Here is a 21,429-nt window from a genome sequence, read left to right on the forward strand (position 1 = left end):
ACACACACACACACACACACACACTGGAATATTGTTTGGCCGTGAGAGAGGACAATATCCTCCATTTCCAACAATATGGATGGACCTTGAGCACATGACGCTAAGTGAGATAAGTCAGACAGAGAAAAACAAGTACTGTATGACATCACTTATACGTGGAACCTAAAACATCGAAAGCAAAGAGTAAAATACTGGTTAATGGGGATGAGGGGGAGAAGGAGGGAGGGATAAAAACTGATGTTATTTAAGGGTACAAACTTGCAACAAGTAGTACATATGCCATAGTGATGCTTTTTTTTTTTTTTTTTTTACTTTTTGGCTGCACTACACAGCATGTGGGATCTTAGTTCCCTGGCCAGGGATCGAACCCACGCCCCCTGCAGTGGAAGCACAGAGTCTTAACTGCTGGACCACCAGGGAAGTACCACCATAGTGATCTAACACACAGTACAATGAATATAGCCAACAATACTATACTACAGCTATGTAATGAGATAAATATCACTGCATTGGCAATCATGTTATTGATACAGTATATAAATGCATCAAAGCAACATGTTATACACCTTACATTTGCCTAATGTTGTATGTCAAATATATTCAATAAAATTAAAAAATACTTAATCATCACAAGAAAGAAATTTTAACTAGGTGATGGATGTTAACTAAACTTATTGTGGTAGAGTCACTTCACAATATATACATATATCAAATCATTATGTTGTACACCTTAAGCTAATACGTTATATATGAGCTGTATTTCAATAAAACTGGAAAAAACTTTAAAAAAAGGGTAACATACACCACCTGCTGGCTTCCTTTGTTTCCTACTGCACCCTCGTCTGCTTGATGAGTTTCCCCGAGGATGGTTCCAGCTGCTTAGTTTCTTTAAATAGAGCTCTATATAAAACCAGGGCCCAATGGAATGGCAGAAAAATCTTAAACCGTCAGAAGAAAATAAAACTGTCCCCTTGTCTTCTGGCATTTGGATTCCATCAGAAACCAAAGAAAGACAGTGATGGAAAACTTCTGTTTTAAGGCAACATGTTTGGAATATCTGCTAAATTAAATAACTCCTGCCAAATCAAACTTCATGTGTACCTCAAACTTGAAGGAACGCTAAAATATTTAAAGAAAGAAATCTGCATAAATATGAACTATTACTCGTAATATCTGGAGGCATAAAAGTGAAAATGCCTTCTTATGACTGTTTATCCAGTCTTACTGAAAAAGGTAGTATTTTGCATAAGCAAATTTTTCAGAAAACTGCCTTTACCCTTTTCAACACTGATACTCTTTAAATATTAACTCTTGCACTGTGCCTTCCTAAAGAAGGAATATTTGAGAGAAGAGTAATTTGATCTTTCCTAAATGACACAGATGATGTAGATTAATCACTACAAATACTCATTTGTACACTGTGTCGAGAGTGGCTGGGAACATGAGAATACCGATCCCTAACGGAGCAGGTATACGTACACCTCTTAGAATGAACCCACACTCAATGTGAACCCAATAAACCTCCCCAGAACCCCACTGCGGTAAGCTGATAATGCCCTCCCCCCAAAATACCCAGGTCCTAAACCCCAGGACCTATAAACATTACGTTATATGTAAAAGGGATTTTGCAGATGTGCTCAAGTTAAAGATCTTGAGATAGGAGATGAGCCTGGATTATCCAGGTGGGCCCAATGAAATCGCAAGGGTCCTTATAAGAGAGAGGCAGGGGGTTCAGACTCCGAGAGGAGATGTGATGAAAAAAACAGAGAGAGAGAGAGGGCGGGTGAGAACTATGGTGCTGGCTTTGAGATGAAGGGGGTGCTCATAAGCCAAAGGATACAGGCAGCCTCTAGAAGCCAGAGAAGTTAAAGAAACAGATTCTCCCCTGGGGCCTCCAGAAGAAATGCAGCCCTGCTGACAGCTTGACTTTAGGCTTCTGACCTCCAGAGCTGTCACATAATAAATCTGTGTTGTTTTAAGTCACTAAACTTGTGGTAGTTTGTTACAGCAGCCACAGGAAACTAATACATCCCCATACACAGGAAACTTCATCACCCCCCTGTTACAAATAGGGATGATAGAGCACCTGTTCAAGGTCATTCGGACAGGAAGTGGTTCCGACCTGGGACTGCCCCCGTGAGCACAAGGTTTTACTCACTCTGCCGTACTGCCTCTCTACATAGCCTGGTACACACGGGTCTGCCGCCTGAAGTGAGCAGAGCACCCTGCAGGAAGCATAACAGGCATTTGGCAGCAGGTGTTTTGCAGCAAAGCACACGTACATCTTCGCAGTTCTGTCACCTGCAGTCATTTGTGCGACGGCAACTCAGAACAGAAATAGCTGCAGCAGTAAACAGGCAGTTTAAGAAGTCTCTGTACTTTAACGGCTGAACTTGAAGCAGCTTAGGGACGGATAATTCTCTGTAATTAGTACATCAGTTTTGATACAAGGAGGAATGGATCAGCATTAGACAGAGAAAGAAACAGAAGGCAGAGCTCGATAAAAGACCAGGAAAGAGCAAGGCACCAGAAAGGATTAAATTAGAGTCTCTGTGCCAGGTACGTGCAGTCGAGACCCCTCTACCCAGGTGAGGTTGTAGGTAACCAAGCCTTATTCAACAGTTAATCTGTGTATTAGTCTCAGCTAACTGTTCAGTAAGCTGTACACTTCGTTTTCTAGTATGAGCTCAGTTATTCTTTTTTTTAATTGGAGTATTTTTGCTTTACAATGTTGTGTTAGTTTCTGCTGTACAACGAAGTGAATCAGATTATGTCAATCCTGATCTCCCAATTCGTCCCACCCTCCTCTTCCCCCACTGTGTCCACATGTCCGTTTTCTGCCTCTTTATTCCTGCCCTGCAAATAGGTTCATCTGTACCATTTTTCTAGATTCCACATATATGCGTTAATATATTCTTATGGTTTATAAAAACCTCAGAAAAAGAGCTTCAGGTGGCCCCAGACAGGGTGCACACAGAAACTGGGACTCCTGGGTCCTAAAGTCAGCCCTCCCCTCTCCTGCCCATCAGCCAGACACCAGCCCGTGAAGATAAGCCACAGAAACCTACTGTGTTCACTACTGTTGCCCCTCTCCCACCCCTGACCCTCGACCTTTTCTCCAGGAGTAAGTTGGAAGAAGGCTAAGAGGGACGAGACCAGTCTCACTGAAGCCCAGTAAATGAACCTGGTAAGATCAACCATCTGGCTGCTCAGGTACCATTTTCTTTTAACTTCTTGGTTCTAGAGTGTATGTTTATAGAAGTAAAAAGACTATGGATGAGTGCAGCTACTCTATGCTAGAGTGACTGTGTTTTTCAGAGGAAACTCCATACTTACATCTCCTAGAATATTTCAGTGTGTAGCCATGGGATCTCTTATTATAAATCGAAGAAGCAAGGGAAAAAGTGGTACTTCCTCCACTCAGACCTAATTTCCACATCCAGCTCTCCACTTGTCCAGTTATTACACACACAAGAGTGCTTGAAGCTTGGATAATTCCTCTTTGTAAATTTTACCAGAAAACTTCTTATTTCCAGTGTATGAGGGCAGGTTGGATTGGGAGAAGGAGGGGACCCAAAGGAATTAGCACTGAACTTCAAAGAGCTTTTTATTTCATGATTAGAGAATTCTTGTTTGATTAGGTAACCTAAAGGCACTGCACCATTTAACCTCCCTCATCTGCTCTGAGTGGGCAGAATCATGTATAAAACTGTAGACCACACATCACGTGTCTAGACCCTCTCAAGTCAAAAGCGGGGAGATGTGTTACCAGCATGATTTCTGCGTTAAATTCTTGCACCCACTGGCATACATGCAAAGAGTTTAATCGGGCCCTTTATAGATCAGTATCTCTCTTCGTACATTATCAACTGGCAAACCTTTCTAGCAGAAACCTTCACCCGTTCTGGCCTATCTCTTCTAAGGCACAGTAATGAGCTCCTCTGGGAAACAGGAATGAATACACAGGAATAGATCACGTTAAAGAAGCCAATACAAGTGAAAAATCAGATTCGCAAGCAGGTAAAGGAGAGGCTAATTACTCAATTCCTTTCTACTTCATTAAAAGATACCCAGGAAGATTCATTTAACAGTGAGTTCCTCTACCGTATTTTAAGATTTCTAACTCACAAGCATTTGATTTGCTAGAACTCTCTGGAGGATGAGACGCAGAAAAGAGCCGGCACTTTCTGAGCGCTCCTACATCCCACCCACTTTACGTAAGGCACTTTACATTTTCCTTCACTCATCAATCAGCAAAACTTCATGGAGCACCTACTACAAGTCAGGCACTGTTAGGTGCTGGGGATACAAAACAAAACCAATAGCATAAGTCAAAACTCCCTGCTTGAGGAGCTTACAGTCTAGTGGAAGACACAGAAAATCATGAAAAAAAAAAAAATATATATATAGCACATTAGAGAAAGATAGCTCTAAGAAGAAACAGTAAGAAACATGGAAGAAAGTATGAAGTTAGTGGGAGAGTTCCAGTGGTAGAGATAAAAAAAAGACAAACAAGAAAACTATACAGTACACTAGAGAAAGATAAGCCAAAAGAAAAACATAAACACGAGGGGATTTGGGATGATCTGGTGGAATGCTGAGATTTTAAACACACAGCGTAGAGGGAAGAGATATGAGAACATATGTATATGTATAACTGATTCACTTTGTTATAAAGCAGAAACTAACACACCATGGTAAAGCAATTATACTCCAATAAAGATGTAAAAAAATAAAAAATAATAAAAAATAAATAAACACACAGTGTAGCCAAGGGAAGGCCTTCCTGAGAGAAGGACTCTCGAGTGGGACCTGAAGGCCATGAACGAAGTATCCATTCAGGCATCTGGCGGGGAGAACACACCAGGCAGGGGGAGGGCAAGTACCCTGGCAGACCTGCAGAGCAGAGAGGAGACGGCTCCGTCTGGAGAGAGCAGCGCAGATGAGGCCAGAGATGGGGGCGGGGTGAGGGGGGTCAAAGAGATCACGGTTAGGATTTTGGCAGTTACTCTGGGGCGCGTGCAACAGGACTGACTGTGGGGACAGGGCCGAAGCAGGAAAAGCAGCTGGGATGCTACTGCAAGAACAGAGGCAAGAGGGGACGGCGGCCAAGCCGTGAGGACGCCCAGAAGTGGCAGAATTCTGGATCACGTCAAGGCAAGAACACACAGGATTTGCTAGAGGACCATCTGCAGGGTGTGAGCAAGACAGTCAGGAGTGAGTGACTCGAAGTTTCTGACCCGAGCGCCTGAAAAGGAGCTGCATTTACTGAGATGGCGTAGAGCAGGGGTCGGCAAACTGCGGCCCACGGGCCGAATCCAGCCTGCTTCCTGTTTCGTAACAGCTGGGAGTTAAGAATGGCTTTGACATGTTTCAAGGTTTGTGAAAACAAACAAACTAACTAAAACAGAGAAGAATATGCAGCGGAAGCCCTAGGTGGCTCTCAAAACCTAAAAAATGTACTGTGTCTTTAGAGAGTTTGGTGGCCCCTGGACCACAGGAGACGCACGTGCTAAGTCTGAGGGGCCTTCCAGACACAGGCACAGATGCTGAGTGGGCAGCGGCAGATGCAGAGCTGAAGGCTGGGGGCGAGGACGGGGCTGGAAATGGAAGTTTGGAAGCCTTCACGTAAATGGTGTGTAAAGCCCTGAGGCAGAGAGGATCACCTAGGGTGAGGGTGCAGAGGGAAGGGTCCTCGCATGGAGCCCTGCGGCCTGGCAAGATGTAGAGGTCAGAGCTGAGGGGGCACCAGGAAAGGAGACTGAGGGGCGGCCAGAAGCATGGGAAGAAGCCCAGACGAGGGGGGCGCGGCGCCTGCCCTTCCAACCTTGCAGCCACGAGGTGAGGGGGGTATAATTATCCCCACTTCACTGAGGAGGAGACTGAGGCTCAGAGAAGTCACTGAGCTGAGGCCACCCTACCAGGCAGTGGCAGGCGAGACTCAAGCCTCCCCAGCTCTGCCTACTTCACGTAGCTTCTCTGAGGAGCAACCTGCTGAACTATTACTGATACAACTGCACGGAAAACCAAATAATTCCAGGCAGGCTTTAAAGCCACGCCTGCTTCTAAATAAAGAGCTAACTCTATGGTTACAGGCTGGGAGCCTCATCAAGGTAGCCAGGCCCCTAGTATGAGCACATGTCCCCGAGGAATGCAAAGCATGTTTCAGCTGTTGTCAAACAGCTCATGAAGCCGTCCAGTTTACCCAAAGAAATAATAATTAAATGAGAAAAACTAGATGTCCACAAAAAAAAAGAAGAAAAAGGAATAATATGTGTATGCATAATACTGTAATTTTTAAAAGAGTATCTTGCAGAACAATGTACTAGAGCAAAGTTCATCAAAACAAACCAAAATCCCAGAATACACCCAACATCTTGAGAAATTCTGGCATTTCAAAACAAAATGGAAAGGACTGATTTCTCAATAAATATGATGAGTCAACTGATAACTGTTGAGAAACAAAGAATCCTATGACAGACCTTGCACCAGAATAAATGTCAAGAATATTAAATTTCATACATGTTATAAACCCACAAAATAAAACTTGAAGAAAATACAAAAGAATTTTCCCCTAAGATGGGGAAGGTTTCTTTTAACATAGAGAAATAAATGGAAATAGGAAAAAACATAAAGGAAGAGACTGACCAATTTAAATATGCTAAGTTATTTCACATCTATAAAAAGATACACTAAAAACACAGAAGCACACGGTAAGTTGGAGGGAAATATTTGCACACTGTGACAAACCACTGAGATACAAAAAGCTTTCAGAAGTCAGCAAAACATGGGCAAGAGATGTAACTAACGTTGTTTCAAGCTTTTTTAAAACTGAAAAGGAAAAGAAGAGCCTATAGTTACAGAACAGATCACCAATGGAGATGAACAGCTGGTCTACAACCCAGGACTCCACTCACCAGGCTGGCCTCTGAGAAGGCATGACACCACAGCAAGTGTCAAAACAGACACACAAAGGCGTCCCAGCAGGCCTGGGGAAGAAGTGGTCACCCCAAAGTGAGACCGGAGAAAATGATACTGCACCGCACATTTCCACATCTGAAGCACTCCATTACACTTGCCTCCTAGAATCACAGAGCATCAAGGCTAAAGAGACCCAAGAAATGTTAAGGTCTCACGTCCTTATTTTGCAGCAAAACAAGACCGAGGCCCAAGTAGGGAAGAAGCTGGCCCACGAGGATGCCCCTGTCCCACTGTCCTCCTGGTGGTCACACCCAAGAACTGATGCCCTTCTTCAGACTGGCGAGTGTTTGAAAATAAGACATGACTTCACAAAATACCTCATCCTCCCAAGAATGTCAGGAAAGAAAATGAAGAGTAACAGTGCAAACTTCCTGCTTTGTTAAGAAAATATTTCATAAAGTCTTTTGGGAAGGTCGTGTTACTGCTTTGACTCCACACACGTTTGTCCATCTGAACTCCCCTTCCTGCTGAAGAGCTCAGAGAAGCAAGTGAAGTGACAGGCGGGACAGGCTGAGTGTCCCTGGGATGCCTGCTGTGATACCACTACTTACACCAACCCCATCCCTGCACGACCCAGGACAGCCTGTCCATGATCCCTGATCAGACACGTGCCCCATCTTCTCAGAGCCTTTCGGCACCGAGCCCAGACCTCGGAGCCGGGCACGAGGCCACAGTGCCCTTCCCAGCCCTCCAGACCTGCCCTCACAGCCCAGTGGACACGCCGCACCTCCCTGGCTCTGGGGACAGCCGCTTCTCATAACTGGCGCTGTATCATTAGGGATTTCAGCGAATATTGTGCGACCATGTCAAGAGATACCAGTGAGGCTTATTGCTGGAAGAGGTGTAAGAATTCACAAATGATTACAGGACTTAATGCTTTCATTACTCAGGATACGACGGCTTTGCTGTCATTGTATCTTTAATTACTTTGATTATGGATTTTTAAATTTTCAGCACACTGCTAAAGTCTGAACAGCAGGGCTCTGGCTTTGGTTCAGCCTGAGGCAAGCCCTGGTCCTCAATTCTGATGAATCCCAGGCCGAGCATTCGGCTGAGCCCCTCGAGCTCCCTGACGGCGCACAGGACGAGATCCCCGGGAACAATCTTAAAATAAAGGTAGAACCTAATGGCTGGATCATCCTCTACGCTCTGAAATCAAAACTCTCTGTTGAAATCACTTCAGTTTTCATAGTGGACTCCAATTTTTGTATATCATTGTGCTAAAATAACAACTCATTGGTATAGTTTATTAATCTCATCACATGTGATATTGCCAAGACCCTCCCAGAACTGGGGTTTAAAGGAACATTTTAAATGTTATATTAGGTCTTTTATGGTTTGGCTGCCTGTCTTCCTAAAATAATTTTGTGATTCAGCCTTTCTTTCTCTGTCGGGCCCCTCTCAAGGCGACCTTCCCGGTCACTGAGACGCACACCCTCCTCCCCAGAGCTCCCGGCCCCTCGCGTCACAGCGCCCGCCTTCCCCATGGCCCACAAGCTTCTCTTCCTCCTGCTATAGCCTAGAAACTTCTTGAAGGCAGGAACTGTTCCTTATTGACCCTGTACCCCAGGCGGAGGGCAGCACACAGGAAGAACTGGGTCAGCGGTTCTTGGTGAATGAATGAAACCTGAAATCCACTTAGGTGTACTTTATCAAGGTCAAACCTGCCCAAATGCTGTTTGTATTTTAGACTGAGTCTCATTTTGGACTGAATACGGGAACCCTGAGGTAGCTTGGATGATAAAGAGCATGCCCTTGAAGCACCAAGTCAGGTGTGGTCACGGCCACCCCTCAGGACCGTCAGGCTCGGGTGGGGATGGAGGGCTGAACAGGACTGAAACTTCCAGATCAAGGCCTCCTGAGGATGCCTTATTCCCTGAAGGAGCGTCCCCTCCACATCCACCCCCAACAAGTGCACACATACACACACACACACACACACACACACACAGCGAGTGTTTAGCAAGCACTGGTGGGGTCAGCACGGCTCCAGCACTGAGCACGGAAGCAGGCGAGCTCACTCTGCTCTCCTTCGCAACGGAAGTTCCAAAGACAGAGGCTCCTTCCTGCTCGAGGTGCAGCCACGGTTTCCGCTGGACTCGGGATGTAAGATTCCAACCACACTTTTAGGGGGAAAAGCTCCCTGTGGGGTCACTCACTCACCGTCAGCAGTGTGAAGGAGCTTGTGACTTTTCAATGTCCCTTTTGACTTGAATTTCTTGCCACACATGTCACATAGGTGGGTCTTCTCAGTGCTATGACGATTCATATGAGCCTTGAGGTTACTCTTGCTACGAGTTGCATACTCACACAAAGAACATTTGAAGGGCTTCACACCTACCGGAGGAGAAAAAATAGATATACACGTGTATTCATGTATACGTGTGTGTATCAGAAGGAACATATATGTATACATATCTACACACACGTCTCCTCGTCCATTTTGAATAAAGCAGTGCATGCTCGTCCCTAAACACGCCGCACACTTCCCCAGGCCACACTCCTACCCGTGCTACGCCTTCCAACTAGGATGCCCTTTCCTCCCGGGCCTGCAGTAGAATTCCTTGCCTCCCGTCAGCGCACCCAAATCCCGCCTGTCACTACTGCTGCACTGCTCACAGCGCTTTACAGTGGGCAGCTTACCCTCCTCGCCCCACAGGCTGGAACCTCTGAGGGCACAGACTCGGGCATTTGGAGCAGCAGACGTTTACTCACCTGAGTTGAGTTAAAGTGACAGAAATTAACCAAGGGCCTTGGCAAAAGCCACCAGGATCCAGGCGCGCAGGATCACACGTGAGAGCGTATCTCAGCTCACAAAATAAGCAGAGCTTTACCACGCTAGTCGCCGCTGTTGGGCTAACGGCTCGACTGCAGGGGCGTCTTACCCTTTGGCTACTCCTCCTTCGTTCCACGGACATGTACCGAGGACCTACTCTGTAGTAAACACCGAGGGCTGATTTCAAGGCGCGAAGCCCTGGCCCGGCCTTCCCTGTCCAGAGCGAATGGACCGGCAAAGAGCCCTTACCACCTGGTGCGACGCGCTGATGGGGGAGGGGAGCTGTGCCTGCACCTGAACACGGGGTATGACAGGCACGTTTCAGTGAGCCCAGCACGGCCACCCCTCGTCTGTACTACCTGCGACCTTGTGGTCGAGGAGGCCCAGGCTTTAACGAGGCTGCGGGGTGTGCCTGGCGGCACAGAGCGGAGGCGCGTGCGTGCTGGTCAACAAAAAAGCAGCTCCCAGCCTCAGCTTCGGCCCAGCTCCTCCTGCCGTGTCCAGGTTCCTACTCCATCAGATACTGTTCTCTTTACTGAACCGTTCGCTTGATCCCAGATGGTAGAAAATACTTATTCCTTCTCCCTGTGGAGCCGTCCTGCTTGCCTGCCACCAGCACCACAGGTTCCTAACTCACAGGAAGGGCCCTCCCTGGCCCCAAGCCTCCCAGCCTCGTCACCAGGAGAGTAGCGTCCTCTTCCAGGGGCAGAGGCACAGCCCCGCCGTCCCTAACAGCACCCTGACCTCCAACTGCCCAGCGTCCTAGAGCGTGGCCCACATCTCCCTTCACAGGCAAGCACCCCAAGGCATGGCCTACCTTCCTCCTCGCCCGGCTTCGTCTCCACCCAGTCTTCCCCAGCCGGAATCAGAGGACTCTGCCGTCCTCCTGGCCTTCCTTCACCCGAGACACCAGCAACTGCCCCCCCCACCCCCCGCCTACCACCACCAGCGCCCCGGGGGCGGCCACCAGAGCTACCACCGTGACCAGGCCAGCGCGGTTGCTGCTCTCCTGAAGCTTGCTTTCCGCCCAGGAGTTGTGGTGATTGGCTTAACTACAGCTCCAACCGGAGCCGTGAAGAATGCACACCGCTGCACACCGCAACTGCAGCTGAGCAATGCTTTAAATCTGGCTGACGGACACATTTCTCAGCACACTAAAGAAATTCTAACCACAGGGGATGTGGAGATATAGCTTCCTCCTAAAGAATTCCCAAAGGGGCTCCATTTTGATGGAGGAATACTCACCTTCATGAGCCCAAATATGACGCTGAAGGTCTGAGCCATTCTTCATGAAATAGAAATCGCAGTACGGGCATTTCATGGCTCTCTTTCCAATGAGCCCTTTCAGCTGCACCCTCCTCCCGAGAACCTCGGAAATGGTGCTCATGGAAACCTCTAGAAGAAAAGCAGGATGAGAACTAGAAGCAGCCAAAGAACCGTGGTTCAAGTCAGACGTCAGTGAGCCTCCTGACGGAACCTGCACCTCCGCGCAACCCCAGCAGCTCTGAGGCGGCAAGTTAACCATGTGCCTCGTGGCGTCACGTGATAGGACTTCTGCCTAAAAAGTCAAACCAGAATCTAAGCGAGTCTCAGAGCTAAATTTCTGTTGACACAAAATGTGTGGGATGGAGAAACAGTATCACGAGGCCACAGTAGGACAAAGGCAGAATGTGAAACCACTCAGGAAAAGAGACTCAGTTTCCCCAACAAATTAACGTCATGGGGAAAAAAGCAGGGCTGGGGGTGTCCTGCAGAACACAAGACACTTAGGTGACATAACAACTCGATTCAAACAAACCAACTGTAAAAAGGAAGTCTGTGTCAACTGAGGAAACTTTAAATGGACTAATACTAACTGATAATAAGAAACTACTTTTAATACTGTTTTAATGGTGATGTGTTAGTTCTGTATTTTAAAAGTCCTTGTTAGTTGGAGATGCAGGCTGAAGCTTTTTTATGGGGAAATCACATCATGTTGGGATATACTGTAGAATATTTGAGGGAAAAAAGTGGGGGTCAGTTTCTGCCAGCAGCTTGACCAAACGTAGACAACTATGGAAGCCGAGTTATGGGTACCTGGCTGTTCTTTATATTATTCTGTGTATTTTGTACCCATTTGAAATTTTACATAATAAAAAATTTTAAATAATAAGCAAAAGTTGAAGGGGTTAAATGGGTATCCCTGGCCCACACTGGACACAGGTTACACAGGACGCGGGTTAACACGGGGAGGACAGAACTGGGCGGTCAGAGAATCACATAACCCATGTGTCCCCACGTGGAGGAAGGCCACAAGGCTCCCCGATCCCAGAAGAAACATGAGGGTTAGCGCACTTCCGTTATTTCTTCATTTTTCTCCAGTATCATCTTTAATCAGTGGGTCAGTTCCCCAATAGGAGGAGCAGACACAAAGTAAGAGAAAGAGAAAAGGGACACGGACCTAGCTGCTCTGTTCCCCATTTATGCACACACAGCATACATCTGCACTCATGGGCCCCGAGCGATGTGGCACCGGGGGTCTGGGGACAAGCCGCTAAGGATGGCGGCCCTGCCTCAAGGCTCTTGGGCAGCGGGAGAATACCAGTGCCTAGAGTACAGGGGTGAGTGCACCGTGACGGTCCGCATGGAGGGGGGGCCACCAAAGGCTCCCCAAGGTGGCTCTGAGGGAGGACGTCGAGAATACCCAGGAATTGACTGGGCAGAACCAAGGAGCAGGGTCCCAGGCAGTGAGAACAAAAGTGACAAGGTATGTGATGCCCAGGGAGTTTGGGGCTTGAGGACACCAAAGGTGATGGTCACTCCAACTCACTGGGTTCCTCAGCCTGGGAGGGAGCCTACACCCCTTGTAAACCATCACTTGGTTCAGGAACTTACCAATGGGGCCAAGGAAGTAGAATATGTGTCGGGTCTGCACTGGGTAAGTGAGCCGTCTAAAGGCAGTCACAGTTACTATTAAAAGGGGAAGGGAGCACAGGGAACTCTACTCAATACTCTGTAATGGCCTATATGGGAAAAGAATCTAAAAAAAAAAAAAGGATGGACATATGTATATGTATAAATGACTCACTTTGCTGTACACCTGAAACTAATAGAACATTGTAAATCAACTATACTCTAAGAAAAATTTTTCACAAAAGGTGGGGGGAATCATGAAACTGGGGCAGACATATCTGAGGACCAGATAAAAGGATAAAATGAAGCACATAATTATATAAACTCCTGAGCTTTAAAAAAAAGTTAATTCTTGCCCTTGAATTTACTCATATCTTTATTCCCTCTTATATTTCCATTTAATACAGTTGATATATAATGCTGTGTCTTAAAATAAACATAAGCATCTTAAAATCAATCTCCCACTCTAAGATGCATAAGCTTACCGGGATGGTTGGTCTTGATATGTGACTTTATCAGTCGATCTTCTGAAAAAGACTTTTCACACACAGGACAAGAATAACTCCTTTTGTCCTTAACAGAAAGAGAGCATAATCAATGGACCGTCTCGTTTAAAACTCAGGCTCTGTGGAAAAATACCACCACCACCACCATCACCGTCACAGCTAGATGCACAGCGCGCCTTTCCCAGCGCCTGGCACGCAGCCCGCAGCTGGCCCCGCACAGCCCGGGGAGCTCAAGGCCAGTGGGGCAATGGCCTCACCTGCATTTCAGGAGGGAGGGACGGGCCTTAGAGACAACGGACCTGTGGAGGTGGCCAGGCCAGGGGAGGGCGGGGCTCGGCCTCGAGGTCTACCATGCAGACCAGGGCTGCTCCACGGCCCGACGCGTATTCTGCCCTCCAGTGCTCAAGGCATGGTGTGTGTGAGGGGTTCATATAAGTTATCTTATTGAGACTCATGACCACTCTTGAAGGACAGGCATTATTACGCTTTTACAGATTAAGAAACCAAGACCAAGGGCAAAGAGCCCCAGGTCTGCGAGAAAGAGGCAGCGTCGGAACCCGAGGGTACGGACGCCCACCCCAGGCTCCGACCACTCCAAGGCCACGTCCCACCCAGGCTGCAGGTAAGGGGCTCACTCTGTGCATCTGCTGGCTCATCAACCCACCTGCCTGCAGCGCCACGTTCTCAACTAGGAAGAAGCTCTTGTGAAGGGTCACGCCATTGCTCATCCACCTTTCCTCTCAGAGTAATGCCGTTTCACAAGACAGTTCTTCAGAGGGTGGGTGTTATGGGTTAAATTCTGCCCCCACAGATTCATGTGTTGAAGTCCTAACCCCCAGTTCCGCCTTTCCCCTCAGAGTAATGCCATTTCACAAGACAGTTCTTCAGAGGGTGGGGGTTATGGGTTAAATTCTGCCCCCACAGATTCATGTGTTGAAGTCCTAACCCCCAGTTCCGCCTTTCCCCTCAGAGTAATGCCATTTCACAAGACAGTTCTTCAGAGGGTGGGGGTTATGGGTTAAATTCTGCCCCCACAGATTCATGTGTTGAAGTCCTAACCCTCAGTTCCACCTTTCCCCTCAGAGTAATGCCATTTCACAAGACAGTTCTTCAGAGGGTGGGTGTTATGGGTTAAATTCTGCCCCCACAGATTCATGTGTTGAAGTCCTAACCCCCAGTACCTCAGAATATGACCTTATTTGGAAATATGGTCGTTACAGATGTAATTAGTTAAGATGAGTTTGCAGGCCCTAATTCAATATGACTAGTGTCCTTGAGTGGCACGGACTTATATACACTACCAAATGTAAAACAGATAGCTAGTGGGAAGCAGCCGCATGGCACAGGGAGATCAGCTCGGTGCTTTGTGACCACCTAGAGGGGTGGGATAGGGAGGGTGGGAGGGAGACGCAAGAAGGAGGGGATATGGGGATACATGTATATGTACAGCTGATTCACTTTGTTATAAAGCAGAAATTAACACACCATTGTGAAGCAATTATACTACAATAAAGATGTTGAAAAATAAAAAGTTTTTCAAAAAGAGGAAATGTAGACAGAGACCTGCAAGAGGGAGAACACCATGTCTTCATGGGAGAGAGAAAATACCCAAACCCACCCCAAGAGAAGAAAATTACAAGCCAGTATCTCTCAAGAACATAGATGCAAATATTCTCGACAAAATATTAGCACATAACAATAAAGATGTTGAAAAATAAAAAAATTTTTAAAAAGAGGAAATGTAGACAGAGACCTGCAAGAGGGAGAACACCATGTCTTCATGGGAGAGAGAAAATACCCAAACCCACCCCAAGAGAAGAAAATTACAAGCCAGTATCTCTCAAGAACATAGATGCAAATATTCTCGACAAAATATTAGCACATAAAACCCAAAATGTTTAAAAAGAACCATACACCACAACCAAGTGGGATTTATCCCAGGTACAAGGTTGATTCAACATTCTAAAATCAATTAATGTAATCCATCACATCAACAGGCGAAGAAATAAAAACTACATGATAATATCAATAGAGGCAGAAAAATAATTTGGCAAAATCCAATACCTATTCATGATAAGCAATCTCAGTAAAGCAGGAATAGAGGGGAAGTTCCTCAACTTGATAAGGAGTATCTACAAACAACCTATAGCTAACATTATACTTAATGGTGAGAAACCAGAGACTTTCCCACTAAGATTAGAAACAAAGCAAGGATGTCCCCTCCCAGCACTCTGTTTTAACATCATAGCTGAAGTCTTAGCTAATGCAATAAGACAAGAAAAGGAAATAAAATATATAGAGATTGAGAAAGAAGAAATTAAAATTGTCTTTGTTTGCAGATGACATAATCACCTATGTAGAAATTCTAAAAGAACAGACAAAAACATTCCTGGAACTAACAAGCGATTATGGCAAGTTACAGGATACAAGGTTAATATGCAAAAGTCAATTGCTTTCCTATATACTAGAAATGAACAAGTGGAATTTGAAATTAAAAACACAATACTATTTACATTAGCACACAAAAAATTCAGTGCTTAGGTATAAATCTAACAAAATATGTACAAGATCTATATGAGGAAAACTTCAAAACTGATAAAGGGAATCAAAGAACTAAATAAATGGAGCGCTATTCCAGGTTCAAGGATAGGAAGACTCATCGTTGTCAGATGTCAGTTCTTCCCAATTTGATCTACAGATTCAATGCAATCTCAATCAAAACCTTAGCAAGTTATTTTGTGGGTACTGACTAACTGATTATAAAGTTTATATGGAGAGGCAAAAGACCCAGAAGCCAACAAAAAATACTGGAGGAGAAGAACAAAGTTGGAGGACTGACATTACTCAACTTCTAGACTTACTATAAAGCTACAGTGATGAAGAGTATGTGCTACTGGTGAAATAACAGACAAATAGATCAAATGGAACAGAACAGAGTCCAGAAATAGACTCTCTTAAATACAGTCAATGGATCTTTGACACACGAGCAAATGCTACACAATGGATCAAAGATAGTTTTCTCAGGCTTCCCTGGCAGAACAGTGGTTAAGAATCCACCTGCCCACGCAGGGGACACGGGTTTGAGTCCTGGTCTGGGAAGATCCCACATGCCACAGAGCAACTAAGCCCGTGCACCACAACTACTGAGCCTGCGTGCCTAGAGCCCACGCTCCGCAACAACAGAAGACACTGCAACGAGAAACCCGCACACCACACGAAGAGTAGCCCCCGCTCGCCACAACTAGAGAAAGCCCACGCAGAGCAGCAAAGACCCAACGCAGACAAAAATAAATAAATAATTAGTTAAAAAAAAAAAAAGATAGTTATCTCAACAAATGATGCTGAAACTGGACAGGCACATGCAAAAGAAAAAAAAAAACGAACCTAGACAAAAACCTTACACCCTTCCACAAATATTAACTAATAATGGATCACAGATCTAAATGCAAAATACAAAAAACCCAACGCAGCTGAAAATAAATAAATAATTAATTTTTTAAAAAAAAGATAGTTATCTCAACAAATGATGCTGAAACTGGACAGGCACATGCAAAAGAAAAAAAAAACGAACCTAGACAAAAACCTTACACCCTTCCACAAATATTAACTAATAATGGATCACAGATCTAAATGCAAAATACAAAACTATAAAATTCCTAGAACACACAGGAGAAAACCTGGATGACCTGGAGTATGGTAATGATTTTTTAGATATAACCCCAAAGGCATTACCCTTGAAAAAGAAAAGAATTGATAAACTAGACTCCATTAAAATTAAAAATTTCTGCTCCGTGAAAGACACTGTCAAGAGAATGAAAAAACAAGCCACAGACTGAGAGAAAATATTTTCAAAAGTTACATCTGATGAAATAGGCCAAAGACCTGAACAGACACCCTACCAAAGTGGATATACAAATGGCAAGTAAGCATATGAAAAGATGTTCCACATCATATGTCATCAGAGAAATGCAACTCAAAACGACAAGGTACCATTACATACCTACAGAATGATCCAAATCTAGAACACTGACAACACCAAGTGCCGGTGAGGATGTGGGGCAATGGAAACTCACATTCATTGCTGGTGGGGATGCAAAATGGTGCAGCTACTTTGGAAGGCAGTTTCTCTCAAAACTGAAATACTCTTACCATATGACCCAACAATTGCACTCCTTGGTATCTATCCTAATGAACTGAAAACTTATGTCCACACAAAAACCTACACACAGATGAAGCAGCTTTATTCATAACTGCCAAAACTTAGAAGCAACCAAGATGTCCTTCAGTATATGAATGAACAAATTGTGGTACAACCAAACAATGGACTGTTATTCGGTGCTAAGAAGAAATGAGCTATCAAGCCATGAAAAGATGTGAAAGAAACTTAAATGCATATTACTAGGAGAAAAAAAGCCAATCTGAAAAGGCTACATATTATATGATTCCAACTATAAGACATTCTGAAAACAGCAAAATGATGGCGACAGTAAAGGGATCCGTGGTAGCCAGGGAGTAGTGGGGAGAGAGGGGTGGACAGGAAGAGCAAGGAAGATTTTCAGGGCAGTGAAACTACGCTGTGGGGTACTATAATGAGGGGTATGCATCAGTAAACATTTGTCCAGATCCCAAAAATGTGCAGCACCAAGAGTGGACCCCAATGTAAACTACGGACTCTGGGTGTTACTCACGTGTCAACGTAGGTTTATCGACTGTAACAAAGGTAGCGCTAAGGTATGGGATGTCAAGAGTGCAGGAGGCTGTGCACGTGTGGCGATAGTGGGTACACAGGGAAATCTCCGTACTTTCTGCCCAGTTTTGCAGTGGCCGATGCCACCGACTTCCACCCAGGCTACATCACAGGGTCCAGGCTTGTCAATGTACTCCCATCAGTGACCTCCTATGCCCTTGACCTTCCAGGTCACCCCATCACTCCTGGCACCTGCACGCAGGAACTGGTGCTCTCACGCCCTTTTGAAAGACGTCCCGGGCAGCACACGCCCCGGAGGAGGCCTGTCGCCACCCCTGGCTGCCCCAGTGCCCTCATCATCAGAGCTGATGGAGGCATTCAGAAGGGCTTTGAAGGAGTTTACACTGGTCTCTCCTGAGCCCTTGCTATTTGATTTTTTTTCTTTTAATCTCTGATAGTCTGAAAGCAATTTATCTTAGAGTTTATCAGGGTCCCTCACTTCTTGATGCCTTTGAAGACCGTCGGAAGGATGCAGGCAGTGAGACAGGGTGTTGGAGAAGGGTGCACTCTAAGGACTCATTTATTTCTTTTGCAGAAACCTCAGTCCCCGACCGGAGATGAAAACCCAAACTGACACAGCAAACTTAAAAAGCACAGTGGTGAAAAGAGTTCTCGGCAGAGGAGGAGAGAGCGCCCCGCGCCGTAATGGCGGTAAAAGAGCCCAGCCCTCACAGTTTGTTTGCTCTGATGGAAATGGCCTTCAAAGCCACACAGGACTCTTTGAAAGAAGGCAGGTGGCAGCAGACAGCAGTGGCCATGGGGTGTGGGGCGGAGGCGGGGCCGGAGCAGCTCCGGGGCTGAAGCTCCAAGCGCGGCTTGCAGCTCTGGACGAACCCTGCCTTGGCCTACGCCTCTGTGGCAGGTTCCTCGGCCCCCAAAGCCACAGGGCAATTCTCAAGCCTGAAACCAGCGGTGGGTGGAAAATATCAAATCTACCTCCACCCTGCCACCAAGTGTATTAACGATCACATAAGTACACCTATAAAGTATCTGACATCAGGTTAAAAAAATAAGGTGGGAGATTCCACTCTGAACAATTTCTCAGGAATAAAAAGGCCACGGACTCACTCATTTATTCCTCAAACCTTCCGGGGCCCCTGTGCTGTGCCGGACATAGCACTGGGGACAAAGGTGGGAGACTCTGGCCCTGCCCTCAAGGGGCTCATAAAGTGGTGAGAACCGCCAGCACACAGAGGCCACTGATCATCGTGGGACACAGAGCAAGTGTGACAGACAGGAAAACTGACACTTCCATCGTGGCTAATTTAACAAGTTAGAAAAGAGCCAGAAACGTGCTCCATATGGGATTTCAACTCCAGGCTCTTCCTGTCCACTGAGCGCGGCTGAGCGCTGCTCTGCTTTGCAGGCCGTGCCCCTCACTTCCGGCCTCGGGCTTGCTAACAGGCAGCTGTTTCAGGCCCAGGAAACTCCGCTTGCCAGAGGTCCCCAGCACTGCGGATAGATGCTCAAACAGGGCAGCACAGAAACAGGCAGTCTGCGACCACGTAAGAAAAGACCGTACTCTTGCAGCTCTTAGAAAGGAAAAACCTTTTGTCCAATTGCTTTAGCTGAATACCACTTTACTCTACTCTAAAAAAAAAAACTATAGACAGACCCATTTATTTCCAGAAAGATATTGGAGGTCGCTCCATCTGCTTCTCTTTGTTGGCAATATATTATTTTAGTTTACTTCCAGCAAGGACACGTAAGATTTCATAAATACATTTACCTTTATAGCCAAATACAGTCTACACACTTCTCAAAGACAGGCATTAATTTTAAACATTTGTTGAAAGGCCACCTCACCCTGGATGGAAGCACCACCACCGCTGTTACTATTCCTCCTCCCTCCTCCTGCCACCACTACTAAAAAGGAGGAGCTGGTGTAGACTGGCCTCCCCGTCACGCCTGGACCTGTGCCGGGTCCCTCACAATCGTCATCTCACTAACTTCCCACAGCAACCCCGGAGGCAGGGACTGCCACCCCACTTTCCAGACGAGAGGTCAGAGAGGTTAGGTCATGAAGCCACACCACTTGCAGATGGTGGAGTCTGAATGCCAAAATGTGCCTGCTCTTCCCAAGTGTGGACTTGTAACTGCTACAGTGCCCTGAGCGCTGGGTGCCTGAGAGATCTTCTGAGAAGGGACACGAGCCAGAGACAAAGGGGACAGACTGACATATCCTGAACATACACCATAAGCTCGACTTCCTGCTATGTCAAATGTCTGTATCAGGGCGAACTTATTTAAACAACAGGTTCCCAGGTCCGCCCCCCCAAATTATGGTGGAGGTCTGAGCCAGGAATCTCATTCAAAACGTGTACCCCCAGGTAATTCTGATTCAGGATGTCATAACTTACATCATCGGGGACAGTGACTTACAAAGTTATTTAATGGGACCTACACAGGAGGTCACCCATTAGACATCACCACCCAGAACATACTCGCACACACAGTGGCATATAAACACACTGAAACACAGGACAAAAGGTCTCAGAAAACAATACCTATTACCTTGTCATGGGTAAATAGTGCTGATCATTTCTATTTCATTCTATTCCATTTCATTTTTAAGATAAACTGGTTGTAATCCACTAATTTCACAACCCTATAATGGATCATGACCTGAGGGCTGAAAAAACACTGACCTGGCTGTTCTATACTTAATTTCTAGTTTAATCCTCACAATCCTGAGAGGTCGGAGAGAGTACCATATCTCCATTTTACAGATGACAAAACTGAGGCTTAGGGAAGCTAAGCAATTTGCCCAGGATCACAGAGGTGGATATGGGGTCTTAACTCTAACATGCTAGAACCCAAAGCCTGCCTTTTATTGTACAGAAACCATGTTTTCTCAAGTCTCCCTTTCACAAAGTTCGCACAGTGCTGTAAATAAAATGGGTTTGCTCCAGTCATTGACTAACTCCTTTGACCAGGTCCCCACGTTTCCTTGATGCCAACACATCCTTGACTCCAAGTCACGCCATCTGGCTACTAATGGGAGGGCGGAGGTGATGGGAAGAAGCTACATTAAATGTACACACACCTTCCAGTCATTAGGTGTATCTTTAGCTAAGAAACGGTTGTTGAGAGTCACAGAAACGGGCACTCAGCCAAATTATCCTGGCGTCCTAGTGCAACCAGAATGGACATGACTATAGGCCCATTTGGGGAGGGACAGAGGGGGATGCGTTCTACTTTAAATTTCCTTAGTTTTTTCACCACATGGGAATCTGTGTTGCAAAGAGGTAAGTGTTGGATGGAATGTGAGAGCCCAACCAGACTTTCAGCGCACCTGGCCCCATCTCTCTGGGTCACAGGCAAGGAAACCAAGGCCCCCACGGACGTGGGGACTGGACCCAGGTCAGAACGGCACCGGGCTCCCTGCCGGAGAGACGCCTCCCCACGCTTGACCAGCGTCCTTAGGCACCTTCACATAACAAAGCTCGTTTGCGCTCTCTCCTTGGAGCCTCACCACCACGCTGAGAAAGTGGGGTGCGGTATGCACACCGTTATTGCATATATAT

General features: G+C 46.1%; 2 protein-coding genes across 6 annotated transcripts in view; one reads left to right on the top strand and one right to left on the bottom strand.

Annotated features, from left to right (window-relative positions):
• The window catches only part of ZFAT (zinc finger and AT-hook domain containing), a 167,521-nt gene that overhangs the window by 74,874 nt on the left and 71,218 nt on the right, over positions 1 to 21,429 (bottom strand). For all 5 annotated transcript variants that reach the window (XM_024741220.1, XM_024741218.1, XM_024741219.1 and 2 more), the window contains exons 8-10: positions 13,135 to 13,222; positions 11,003 to 11,152; positions 9,145 to 9,318 (exon numbers count right to left, since the gene is read on the bottom strand). In XM_024741220.1, the coding sequence (XP_024596988.1) occupies positions 9,145 to 9,318; positions 11,003 to 11,152; positions 13,135 to 13,222 (412 nt within the window). The remainder of the gene's footprint in view (positions 1 to 9,144; positions 9,319 to 11,002; positions 11,153 to 13,134; positions 13,223 to 21,429) is intronic.
• Positions 12,193 to 18,889, top strand: LOC112397109 (uncharacterized). The gene is made up of 3 exons (XM_024741223.1): positions 12,193 to 12,503; positions 13,650 to 13,777; positions 18,438 to 18,889. The coding sequence occupies exons 1-3, from the start codon at positions 12,261 to 12,263 to the stop codon at positions 18,862 to 18,864; spliced, it is 798 nt and encodes a 265-aa protein (XP_024596991.1). The 5' UTR covers positions 12,193 to 12,260; the 3' UTR covers positions 18,865 to 18,889.

This window comes from Neophocaena asiaeorientalis, unplaced genomic scaffold, assembly GCF_003031525.2.
Source record: "Neophocaena asiaeorientalis asiaeorientalis breed wild unplaced genomic scaffold, Neophocaena_asiaeorientalis_V1.1 scaffold177, whole genome shotgun sequence".
Taxonomy (NCBI): Eukaryota; Metazoa; Chordata; class Mammalia; order Artiodactyla; family Phocoenidae; genus Neophocaena; species Neophocaena asiaeorientalis.